The sequence below is a fragment of the Bombus pyrosoma genome, linkage group LG2 (genome assembly GCF_014825855.1).
Source record: "Bombus pyrosoma isolate SC7728 linkage group LG2, ASM1482585v1, whole genome shotgun sequence".
Classification (NCBI taxonomy): Eukaryota; Metazoa; Arthropoda; class Insecta; order Hymenoptera; family Apidae; genus Bombus; species Bombus pyrosoma.
Genome location: NC_057771.1, coordinates 1,389,947 through 1,403,082, shown reverse-complemented (window position 1 = coordinate 1,403,082; position 13,136 = coordinate 1,389,947). Strand labels below are relative to the sequence as shown.

The window sequence follows — 13,136 nt, the reverse complement described above, 5'->3', positions numbered from 1 at the left end:
CGAGCTCTGTCACGGTTGGCAATACCAAGTATACGTCAAGTTCGTTCGGTAATTAAAAAGCACAATGCGTAACGTGGCTGTTTGGAGGTTCCATAACGACGAAAGTTAATTGACCGGACACCATTGATCAGGTAAATTAGAAAAATCATTAACATAGTAAAAGCGTGCCGTCTGTTGGCCTCATTTGAATGATTAATTAGTTCTAACATGGCTCGGCCTCTGATACCACAAAAACTCGTTTCCATTCCTTACGATTCTTATTTATTTCTATTCCTTACGGGGATCTCTTTTTTCCCTTTCTACAGACTCAGTAACTAGGAAATTACTTATGTTTAAAATTCGTTAATGTTTCTCGCGTTTCTCTCGTGATTATTTGTTGGAATTAAAAAAGAATCTGATAAGTCAGAAGCAGTGGAAAATTGTAAAAGTATCTTGCAGTTGTAAAGTTTGACTGTAAATCTTTCAATTTGTAAATATTATCAAAGTCTTGATATATTATCCTTTATCCAAAGGGGAATACGTTACACTAAATAATGTCTGATGAACACTGCAAGCAGATAACAACAGATGTCAGATTATACGGTGTAACGTGAACTTGTAATTTAGAATGATTTCCCAAGTAGTTATCCACGACCTGCAGTTATAGTCACCAAATGTTTAAGCAAACGAAAAATTCTAACTTAAAATAAACTAAGGAATATTTTCTTTTTCAAGCCAAATATAAATTTTTTATTCTTCTCACGTTCTTTATAATTAACTGCTCTCGCGATAATATTTTTCGAACTAATGTATTTTTTACAATTTCATTTTTCTTTTTAATCTTCAAATATATTTTAATGCTCTTGAATTTCCTCAATCAACGAACAAAGTTTTTAATTTTGAATTTCTTGCAGCTCGAAGTTCCGAGAAAAATTCATTTCGTTCGTATACCTCGGAGCAACGTTAAACCGCTAAACTGGAGCACGTCGAGGAGTGACGAAGGAGCCAAGGTAAGCTGCAAGTAATTGTATAACCGGCTTCCAAGAAACGGAATGCGTATGTTGTGTCGTCGGTTGTACGTATTTGTCGTTGCTCTCGCCAACCGACTCGATATTCCAACGGTGATGAGTAGTTTTTATCAGAATGTGGGCGGAGGAGTGATAATTTTGGGTTTAACAAATTGAAATTATGAATTTGGCATGTTGAGACGGAAATATCATACAGATGATAAAACAATAAGTTATTTTAACAAGAATACCTTCAGCAAACAAATTGAATACGAAAGAGCAAGAAATGACTAGAAAATACATCGTGTTGAAAGAAATTTAACGTTTGAAAGTACATTATCATTTATATATATTACTCTAACGTCTAAGAAAATTCTAAGGTACATTATCAGTACTTTTAGCGACTTTTGTCAGGAGGATTCATCGTACAAGCTCGATTGTAAAGTACAAACGAATAAAAGAACCACATCGAAATCTCGCACGTAGGTAGGAGAAAAGAAGTCACGTTAAAGTGAACACGCGTCAGGATAAACCTTTCTAAATTCGACGACACAATGTCGGATACGTCGTTGGAAACAAAGGGACAATGGCGGCGGGGAGTGAAATAGAAGGGAAGGAAAAACTGGCCAAATAAGCCGTCACAGGGCAAGTAACGAGGCATATAATAACCCACGGTGACACTCGAACAAACAGCCATCTGTAGGTAATACCCCTGTGGTGTGTAACGCCCCGAAAACTGCGCCCTGCCAAAAAATTACAATGACAATGAACGAAATCCGATCCGCCTGCGGGCACATCCACTCTAGTTTTATTTCTCCTTCGCACCTCTGACACGTTGCCGAAACGTATTTAGTTATACGGTACAGTATATTGTGACCGGTACACCTTTTCCGGCATTGTGTCGTCTGTTCAGAAAAATCAAGAATCGCGTCGAGGGTTGCCGTTGTATTTTGTCATCGAACTTACGACAAGCGTGATAGGCTAAATCTTCTTTCGAAACTTTGATAACTGTAAAACGATTAATGTTCCTCCACTCGTTTGTTTAATTATGAGGCAAATTTGAGTGTACAATCGGCAATTTACGATAGAAATTCTTTGACCTCCGTTCGGAAAAAAGCATAGCTGAGAGTAAAATCTGAGTATCGACTGAGGATTGACAAAGCACGCACGTCACACTTTCGCAACACGTTCACCTGGCTGCGGTACGTTCTTCTCACATCGACACACGCGATCATCATCGATCGAAACGCACGATTTCTTATAACAGAGTCATCGTCACGATCCACGACACATTCTCCCTTCCCATCATTGTCGGATAACTGGCTCAGTGTTACGTAATAGCGCATATTGGGCAGTTTCTGCCACCTCGGTACCCCTATTCTACTCATGCAATAATTTAAATTTTAATGAGAATTTTATCGTGTCTGCGTGTGTTAAACGAAACTATGCTGCAATCTGTATAAATTGGTTATCTATATGTTTACAGTTCTAAGAATCCGTAGCAAGATTGACGTGAAAGCGCGACCCACTATCGGCTAGGCGAATTCCAAAGATAAACCTTTAATTAGATCGATGGCGTATAGATTTTTATCTAGTTCGAAGCCATCTAGCCTGTTTTGATGGCGATTTGAAAATAAGAAATCGATTTTTCGAAGTGCTGAGTTATAATTTTTGGGTGAAAATTGGATCTATTTGTTTGGGAATCAATGAGTTGTTTTATGTAGCTTTCATCGCGGTTATTTTAATTGGCAGAATGGCAATATTCGATCAAAAAACCAGTTGATCTTTGGTGGAACGTAACTGTTCATTTTTGCCTTATTGTCGCGTAACGAGGAATCTCGGCATACAAGAATGGTGTAATGGTCGAGGAAAGATTAGATGTGGCATGATTGTGGTTTACAGTACACAGTATTTACTCTAATGTCGAGAGAAATCCAAGCAATCCATCGATGTTTCTTTGGAACTAAACCTCAGTCATTTCTATGCAATATTTTCCAACATATTTTGTAACATTTTGTACGCAATTGATAATCTTTATTTTTCGTTTAAACTATAATCAAATCATCAAATGTCCAACGCTGTTTCATGGAAGGTGAAGCGGATTTACATCGATATAATTCTCAGCCCTCCATATACCACGAGAAATCGATGGACGATCGATGATCGCAACGACGTCCGGTCGCGGTTCATTTTCCTTGCAATTACGACCATTAGTGGCGTATTAATGGCGAAGGAAGATGGAGGCCATCCGCCTTTTTATCTTCTCGGCGTAGTTTAAAATTCAGACTCCGTTCACAGAGGAGCAGTCGATACGACACTCTGGGAGATAAATTCTAATTAAAAGCGACAAGTTACCGGCATGGCTACTTTATATTTCCGGTTGCGCGGCCGACACGTTTTCCACGCTGGGATAATGTCCATTACTTTTTTTTCCATTTATCCCTACGTGAAACGTAGCTTTTTACGCCGTTGAATCGCGTAAATTCGTCGGTTCGTTAGAGATTCGATGTTTGCGGTGTTAAAACAACTTATATGGCTTTGGAAATTAAGAAAACATCTTCAGCGATATAACACGTTGACAAGGTAGCAAATTTGAGTGGCGCATTTGATAATGAGCATCAAACCCGTAAGGAACTGGTAGGACGAAAAGGAGATAAGATAAGGTGGAGTAAGATTATCGCGATAAAATGGAATAAACGTTTTTACTTTAAAATGGAATACTTTAACACGATCTTATGGTAATGTATATTGATAATGTAGCAGGTAGCAGAAAGCAAGATATTACTTACTTTTTAGGAGAGGCAGGTCGTTCATGAACCCTCCATCGTCTACATTTGTGTTCTGAAGCAGAAATAATATAAAAGATTAAAATAAACGCATTCATAAGAAAGCAATATTCGAATATATTTTGAATTGAAAGAGAAAGATCGTAGAAATTAATTTTTTAAGTCTCTGTCTTTTAAATTTGCTGGATGATGTTAGTAATTAAGATTGAAATTTTTTATAAATATTATAAGCATTTTCATTGATGAAACAGTAAGAACGCAACAGCGGTAGAACGATAATAGAGAAAATGTGTTGTGATTACGTACATCGTCGCTCACCTGGGGGTCGTCTACGAGGCTGCTGTGGAGAACGAGGTCGGTTTGGTCGAGACCCGGGGGTGGTAGAAGGGCGTCAGGACGGCGAACAGCGCCATATTCGACGCCCCTTCCACCGCCGCCGCCACCGCCTCCGCCACCTCCGCCGCCACCACCTCCGCCACTACTGCGCCCACCGTCGTACGGAAACGACGCATGCATATTCGTCTGAAATTAAATATCAAAAGAAATATTACTTCATTTACATATTGACAAATAATAGGAAAAAGTGCTTGGAAATAAAAATTATAACTGGCGAAGACAAAGAATAAAATTAGGTTAGATATAAAATTGTTGTATTTTAGAGTTATTTGATACGATCGGTAAAAGTAAATATCGAATATTTCTACTCGAGTTAATTGCGAAACTACTCAGCTGTGAAAGAATCTCTCAATGGAAATAATCGTGGTATAGCTAATTATATACTTTGTTAGTAAGTCTCTGCACGTTGCCACGAGTAAATTTATTTAGAAACACGTGCAGTGTGCATTCTATGCGTATTGTCAACGTTAGTACAACGTATCTTTTAGGTTACGATATATCAGGAATCTAATGTAGCCTCCTTACTCTGCAACAAACAACACGTATTCCTTTCATGTCACGATTGCTGAAGTTCCCATAACAATCTCTTACTATTACTATTAAGTCTTAGATTCCTAGATTCTCTATATAACTTCTTCTCAAAATAATGAAAACTTCTAAACGTCAAATTGAAATAAGACTCAGCTCTCGTACCTTTAGACCAAGTCTCGATGATTCGACGATTAACTCGAATCGCTGATATAATCGCATAGAAGCACGTAATGCAATAATGTTGGTCGAATCTTGATTCTCGCAACTTTTTGTTTTCTCTTCGTGAGGAATCGTTATACAGAAACTCTTCGGAGAATTTATAAAAATCAACTTGCGTGTGGTGAATTCGCGTGCGATTTTCGTGGAACGAATTGCATTCAGCAGTATCAAGATTAACCATAAATCCATCCGGTGACATCGGGTTAATTTAATCAAAGTATAAATAAAATTTCAACAGGTCTGATAATTCGCCGAGGCGAACGTCCAATATTAAGACCAATTAAAAGCTGAGTAAATCCGGTATCGATTACGTAAATCACTCGGCAGCGCACTTTTAAGCGATATCACTCGTTCGACGAACCGGGGAAAAATTAATTTTATAAATCGCAATACCGACGGCATGTTTTCAAAAGCGTACACATTAAGAAGAAGACACAGCGTGGAGGTTGTAAACGATAATCATACCTGCTCATAAATATTTGTTTATTATCAAAAATCACATTTATTATTGTCATTCAGTATGCGCGTAGTTATATCATTGCGTACATAAATTATTATAATCAGTGTTATAATAGGATGTGTAGATTAAAATTCAAAAGCGATGGAACTTGATGTTTACGATCGTCAATTTTATACGGTAACCAAATATTATTTTTCAATATTCACGCTTCGGCTAAGTATGCGTGACTACTCCTCCGTGAGATCCATGTAACTCTTTATTAATTGTTACTACCGAAAACGAATTGTATATTTTAATTAACGTTCACGTGCTTACAGGCGCAAAGTTGAAGTTTGTCTCTTATGTAAGAAACTATACATACGTAGTTACAGAGAAATATAGAGGGGAAAAAACGAAGATAATCTTCCAAGAATTGAAATACAAGGTAGATATATGTTCGGAATCTTAATCACATATAGCGAGAAAAACCAGAGATTTTATCTAGACTGCAAGTCGGCCGTGTCACAAATACGGTTGTATTACGAGCCCTTACCATTATTGTCATACATCTTTCTTATGCGATCCACGCGATTCTCGCATCGAGAAGAAATCTCTGCGCACGTTTCTCCGATTTCTTTTCCAGATTGTTGGTTCTATTGTAATCGGTTTCTCTGTTACGACTATTCTAGATCGTTGAGATACGTTCGCTTTTAAATAGCGAATGGAATAGCGAATTTATGAAGCATCCAACTATTTGATCTAGCGAACAAAGTCAAACAGTTCTAATGGTTTGAGATGTAATGGTGAAAAAACACCAATGGTGAGACGGAAGTAGCTAATACAAAGCCCGAAACGTAAAGCGATAATTTTATATTTACCAATTTAAGAGCAGGTACTACTTTCTCTCTATGACCTTTTTTCGTTTCTTAGATACCCATTAATTATTGCTTCTTTCCGAGTAAAATGTTAGTCATCGTTTTACGACTGCGTAATTACAATCCTTTTCGGTAAAACAATTAAAATCTACTTTCGATGATACAGTCGTATATATGCTAATAAGTTCATACTCCTATATATATTATACCTTAATGAATTTTAGATGAGTTTCATACCAAGCTAAAGTATTAGAAAGTCATTAAATAGGACTTACAAAGTATCATTTAAATAATTTTAAACTATTTTAAAACCGTCGAACAAAATACACGAAATAAATGAATTCGATGACATTCAAGGATGTTCGTATACAAAGATTTTTATCTAGAAAGTAAAAACGATTATAGCCACTATACTAATACAAATCACCCTACAATTTCTCACATCTAATTAACTACTTACAACATTCTTCATCACCCACCGGACACTGACATTAATATTAATACTCGAGAGTGGCAAATTAGTCGTACACCGTCGTCTCATCATGCAAACATGCTATCCCAAAAAAGCGCATGTACACCTATAACCTCATTTACATTTCAGCAGGCATAGGTTACCTAGCTCATTTATCAACATGAATGTCATAGCGATGTTGCAGATCCCGATTAGCGAAACTCGATGATGAACTTCGATATGATCAATAGCTATGTGCATTCGATAAACATGAAATTGTTGTGGTATTTAATCTTAAAATCCAAACATTAATCAATACCTTTTTAACATGAACGTTCGTAAAATATTCGACTTTTTCCCAAATAACGTTGCAAATTGTACGAAAAATTGTACGAAAAATTGTACGATCTACGTGAAAGAAATAGCGACGAAAAAAATATTGAGCGAGTCCTTGGAACTGTCTTTCACGATCGCAATGTTAGAAAGCAGAATTTGATAATGTAGATTGACTGCAAGAATATCGCAAATGAAATGTTGCATTAACGCAACGGTGGTCCGTAATGGGTTAATAAAAATAATAGAATCCCTTACGTGGTCAAGAATCGATAAAATACAAACGATAATTTTGTTAAGTATAAAAATTACGAAAAATTAGGGCTTAGGTCGTGAGTTGCCGCAATATCCGAGCTGTCGTACATCGAAAATCGCACGATTCATCGTGTGCGACGTCCTGACCATTTAGAGTCCGGCTTTCACGCGACCAAAGAAATAGAAACGCGGTGCTAATTAACTCGGCTAAGTGGTCGAGCGCTACCTACCGGTATCTATCGACGGCCCGCGTTAGTTATAAATTGATGTAACCATGCCAGCCGACTAATGAGATGAAATGTGATCGCCTTTCTCTCGTTAAACGCCGCGGTGAGGTGAAGTCACGACGGTCGGTATTCGCGGTATCGATACTGATAAATGGGACCACGCCGCGGATATCACGGCGATCCCTTCTGATCGACGATCTAGCGAGTCTTACCTATATTTCCTCTTGTGTAATCCGACACACACACACCCACACCCACACACACACACACACCCACACACACACACACACACCTACACACACGCACGCCTTTACCTTCTCCTTGTTGTCATATTAATTGAGATCCAGAGTTACGTAACATTTTTGCAGAAAATACCTGTTATACGAGTGAGCAAATATTTGATGTTCGGACCGTTGGAAATTGGTGGTCTTCGAGGTTGATGGAGTTTAAGGAAATGGAGAATGTTGAGGTGTGATTATGTTGGCTGATGATTCGACAAAATGTTATATTAGTGGTGTAGACGTGTAATGAAATTGTTTGAGTACAAATAAAACGTATATATTTCTTTTTCTTTGTTCTTTCGGTCAATGTAAAGATTTATGTTAAAGAAGAAGGTATTTTTATTGATTTAAGAAGAAAGCGAGTACGCATTCGAAATGAAGGAAAGTATGGTGTATCTGTTGCAGAAGCTCTTTCGCAATAGTATAACCGTAAACTCGATCAAAGAACAAGATAGTTTTAAATAATGCGGATTTTTATTGCAATTGTTTACTTTTTTCAATGCAATTTTTCAATCTTATAAAGTAAATATTCTTGTTAATAAAATGAGAAGAACGTATCTAGATTATCATCATTGTTCCGTAACAACTCGATATTTAACTCTTTCTCGTGAGAAAGACGTTCCACAATGAGGCAGATTTTCTGAATCGTAAGATCCCATATCGAAGAGGCTGTCACAAATTGTACTCTCTCGAGCATAAATGTGAGACTGTGAAGGGATTCAGACGAGATGATATAATTCAGTATAAAACGCGTGGGCTACGGTGTATAGAGGAAGCACGAGGCTGCTCGTTTTCAAGGATAAAGCTATTGGAATCGGTCGAACCACTTGCCTGATTATTGGCATTGTCGTCTCTTTTTCGGAAGCGTATCATCATCTGTTCTTTCTTCTTCGTAAAACGTTTCTCGTGAAATAGAGCGCACACGATTTTATTTTCATCGGCTACAAACTTTGGTTTTCATAGTTTTCAAATATGTATTAAACTCCCAGCACTAGTGTAAACATGATCATAAATTGTATGTCCGACACAGATTTTACGACCAATCAATTCACACATACATTTATGTATAAATATATTTATGACGCAAATTGTGATACATATTTATGATATTTATGGTATCTTAAGACACAATAATTATTTGATTCGTAACACGTTACATAATGAAACTACAATTTTTAATTTTTTATCTTTATCAACAAGATTTTCACCAAAGAAAACAGCTCTATCGATTTTTCTGCACAACTGTAGACAACGTTATTCATTCGTCTACCTCTCGTTTCCCTTAATCATTTGACTAGAAACTACCGTATCATTGTTGTTCAGTTAGATCGAGTATGACGTAACATTAGTCATCGGCAGATGAAATGGCGTTTATTAATCGTTTTATCGAGTGATCGGTGATTTCCGATTACACGCCGATCCAATGTTACCTTGACGAGTTGGCCCCACGCGTTTATACCGTACTTGATCCTGTAAATTTTTCACCGTGTCTCCCATGCAACGCAAGTTTCATGTGTCACGTAAACGAGAAAGCAAATTAAAACCAAAAGAACAGGGTGGAGAAATCGTTTACCTCTTTTACGCATCTCCGATACCGTCTTAAGGATTGCAGCGCTTGGCATATTTCAGTCAAAGTAAACGCGTCCCTGGCATTCTCCCCGAGGGAATGCCAAAGGTCAGCCGAAAATTTAATAAGTAAATTACTCGAGGGAGGGCAACGAACGCGATGGTTCAAGAGGGCGGCCCATTCCCCAAATATTAGAGTGCATCGCAGTTGGAAGAAACCGTAGACGAAGGAAATAACAAAAGTATTTCATCCATTCAATTTTTCTAATCGTATATGACTTTGTAACGATGTAAATGTATAATTAAGCTTGGAAGTAGGTATTCCATGGCATTATATTCCATGGTAATCTATTTGGGGTACAGGAAATGTGATTTAAAGGAACCTTCGCTGAACTTTCACTTTTTTTACACGCGATAGAATGTAGAACAGTTTCCAATTTTTTTTTCTGCCGCAAGATTAATAACTTTTGAATTATAGTAATTAAAACAATGACGAAGGAGTCGTTAATTTTTTAGATTTGATAATCTAGTCCATATATAATTACGTGCTTTCAAACCCTCAAAGTGGTTTCGAACGGCGTGTCCCCTTGAAGCTGTCGAAGCATAATCTCGCATCGTTGTCGTTCTCGATGCTCGTGGCAGAGATACCGAACCGAAAACTCTAAGGGTGACGCGAATCGACGCATAGTCATCGCGGCAAGTTCCCTAACTACGATCAACTATGCAAGACGCCGTTACTGCGTATAGTTTGGGAAAGGAGTTTGAGACTTTGTGCCCCGTCTACAACTATCTTCTCTCTTAGCAGACCGAAAGTCTCCTGGAACCATGGTAATCGCGTAACTTTACGGAAATTTCGCTATGCCTGCTTTAAGATTTTATCATCCTCGAAATAAAGCTTTCAATTAATCATTTGTAATTAATCTCTTTAAGGGTGAATTTATTATCATCGGTAAAGATTTACTTTCTATTTTCCAGAAGAAAACGAAATTTACAGTAACATTTAGGATAAATGGTGAAAGTGAGCGATAAAATTAATCGAAGGATGTTCTCAATACTTTATTATGTTCGCGAATCGCGAGATTGAATCGATGTTAGGTTTCATTGAGAACAAGATCGGCCACCCTCCTTTGAAGAATGCGCTTTAGGCAAACCAAGAGAGGCTACGAGGGGTTGTACTGCTCGAAATAATCGATATTTCAATCTCGTAGGTCGGCAAAATATTTTAAAGCCGAGTTTCTAGTGGAACATTCTACATATTTACAAATATCAATATGAAACGAATTTGCTTTGTAACATTCCATAAAAATTAAATAATACGTTATTCTGCATTTTCGTATTGTACATAATCCATTGTATTATAATTCGTTATTTTCAGCAAATTATACCAATTTCACTTGTATAGTAAACATCGACGATAGGAAATAAATCGTGATTATGAAGTTGCTGTTAACAAAATGAAATTAACGAGTCCGTGCATTTGTAATAGCTTTATTAAATAAATTTCAATCCGAACGTAATTGTGAACTCCTAACGCCTACTATTTTCGCCCGTGTTTTACTCGTTTTACGAGGCATAAAATAAATAATTTTCAATACAGAATTTCAGGCTCGCAATACGAGACTGCATATGGCGCAGACAGATGCGTTAAACGGAACCCGCTTTTCTCTTCTTCTGGCCAGTTTCGATCTGTGCGAAACTAAACGTATTCTTCGGCCGCGTGTCGAATTTCGTCAAACCTGGTCTTTTTTGCGCGAACGTCACACGACACCTATGGAAACCGCCCAAAACATAATCCACAGCGTGGTTTACGCGCGTCCCCCCGCTATAATTAGGGTGATACTTTCATAAAAGCTATTGGGGTAAGGTGTACCGCAAATACTATTATCGTGAGTATTATTAGAGGTCTGAAGTTGCCCCTAAATACGTGGTAGCACGGTGTTCCGTTACTATGAGCAAAGGTGCGTTATACTCCGCGTGAATTTGTTTGGGAATCTAGATCCGTCAAATAATACACTTGCTTTTTAATGATTAAATCAAGCTTGTAAATCACGATCTGAATCAAGCCTTAGATAATTATCGATTACAATAAAAGTATATTCTATTATTGAATACCTCGCAAGAAGATACAAGAAATAAAATGTGATATGTCGTGGACGTTTTGATCTATAATTCTGACGAACGTGTTACAAACACGAACTACTTATCCTGACTAAAAAAAAAAAAAAAAAAAAATAATTGACAATTTCTAAACTCTTCACAAACTTGATCTTAACAGAACCCATAAGCAAGATCATCTCCTAACAACTCTTTCGCTTGATAGACAATTCCAAAAACTTCCTCCTTTAAACCATCCGTAGCCCCGTCGAACTATCGGTAGACAGTCAATGCTTCTCCAAATACAGCCGAGGGAATAAATTTTCTACTTTACGGAAATAGACCGCGTCTACTCGTCCACGTACTTACGATTCCCGCTAGAACAAACAATACTCTCGCACTTCTTTAAACAAAAAGCTGCGGGTATACTTAACACGGAGCTGTTCTCCGCGTATTCGACATGCGACGGTTAGACAGCGAAGTGGAGAGAGATGATCGAGAACAGGCAAGAAACCACACGATCCATCCGTAAACCAGAAAAATCCAACTAATCGGGAACAAAACGTTACGTTGATCCTCGACTTCCTGCTGGCCGGTTCTTCTGACTGGCCGAGAGTCGATCGTTTCTTTCGAGTTACGTTAATACCTGACCAGGCTATCCCACCCATCGGAGCGAGGACAGGCACGCAGAACCGTGGCAAATGCAAATGTCGCGCGTCTCGACTCCTCGCGTGCTCTTCGTGGGATCAACGATCGTAATCACCGATGTCACGGGCCGACTTATTGGTCGCGATACGTCTAATAGATCGATAGCCGGCCATTATTACGCATCCCCCTGCTGTTCAACCGCCAGCGGCCCGTCCTACAAATAACACGCCGCGTACCTTTTCTAATGAGCCAGCCGGACGTGCACGTGACCGGATCTCCGCGCGCTTCGATTTTACGCGCAAACCCTCAGGATGATCTTGACGACCAAACGACCGTGTTTCCGCGAGACAACGAACACGTTTCAAAATCATCGTTTATCGGTTTACTTCGAAATAGATTTTGTTTTATCGATGTGATTAGTGTACTATTGTTTCGGCAATTATTCCAGTGAATAAGTGGTGTTTAAGTTGATGTAGGGTATGGTTACATTGGGTCTTGGAACTTCTGTTTCTATTATATTTGTCCTATACTGATTTGTATAGAGTAAAAATCCATTTATATGAACTTGTTGGCAGACAAATATGTAATTTATGTAACAGAAGTTTCTACCTCTTATGATTTTTTATCCATACATTGTAGTAGGAATTCACGTTCAGACAAATAGATTTAACTAGCAAGAATTCATTTAATCAAACACTAACTATAATTTCGTTCGTATAAGTGAAACTCGTATAAACAATGTTTTTATTGCTATAAAATGTGAGAAACAATAGGCAAGTTTTGAAAGTTTATATAGTAAAACACTAGCATCTAAAAAACCTGTAGTATATCCGATTAACGAAGATAATTTTTATGAATATTTACTCGATATAGACTGAGATAGACCGCGAAATTAAGAAAAATGTTAATCAAATATAAATAATTAATAGTTTAGGAATTAATGCGAATATTTAATTCCGGCGTCGATTTTCTACGATGGTATAAGTCTTTCAATTTTTAATAGGATAAAGATATTAATTATTATTATTATTATTATTTTTATTTAGTCC

The 13,136-nt window shown here is 37.6% G+C and overlaps 1 protein-coding gene and 1 long non-coding RNA gene across 4 annotated transcripts in view; one reads left to right on the top strand and one right to left on the bottom strand.

The window, feature by feature from the left end:
* The window catches only part of LOC122577785, a 108,160-nt gene that overhangs the window by 22,959 nt on the left and 72,065 nt on the right, over positions 1-13,136 (top strand). Inside the window, exon 2 of the long non-coding RNA XR_006320419.1 lies at positions 894-989. This is a non-coding gene — a long non-coding RNA (uncharacterized LOC122577785). The remainder of the gene's footprint in view (positions 1-893; positions 990-13,136) is intronic.
* Positions 1-13,136, bottom strand: part of LOC122577781 (transcription factor AP-2-epsilon) — an 86,873-nt gene that overhangs the window by 31,179 nt on the left and 42,558 nt on the right. For 2 of the 3 annotated variants that reach the window (XM_043749347.1, XM_043749349.1), the window contains exons 3-4: positions 4,079-4,294; positions 3,776-3,827 (exon numbers count right to left, since the gene is read on the bottom strand). In XM_043749347.1, coding sequence (XP_043605282.1) covers positions 3,776-3,827; positions 4,079-4,294 — 268 coding nt within the window. The remainder of the gene's footprint in view (positions 1-3,775; positions 3,828-4,078; positions 4,295-13,136) is intronic. The other variant, XM_043749348.1, reaches the window with a different exon arrangement.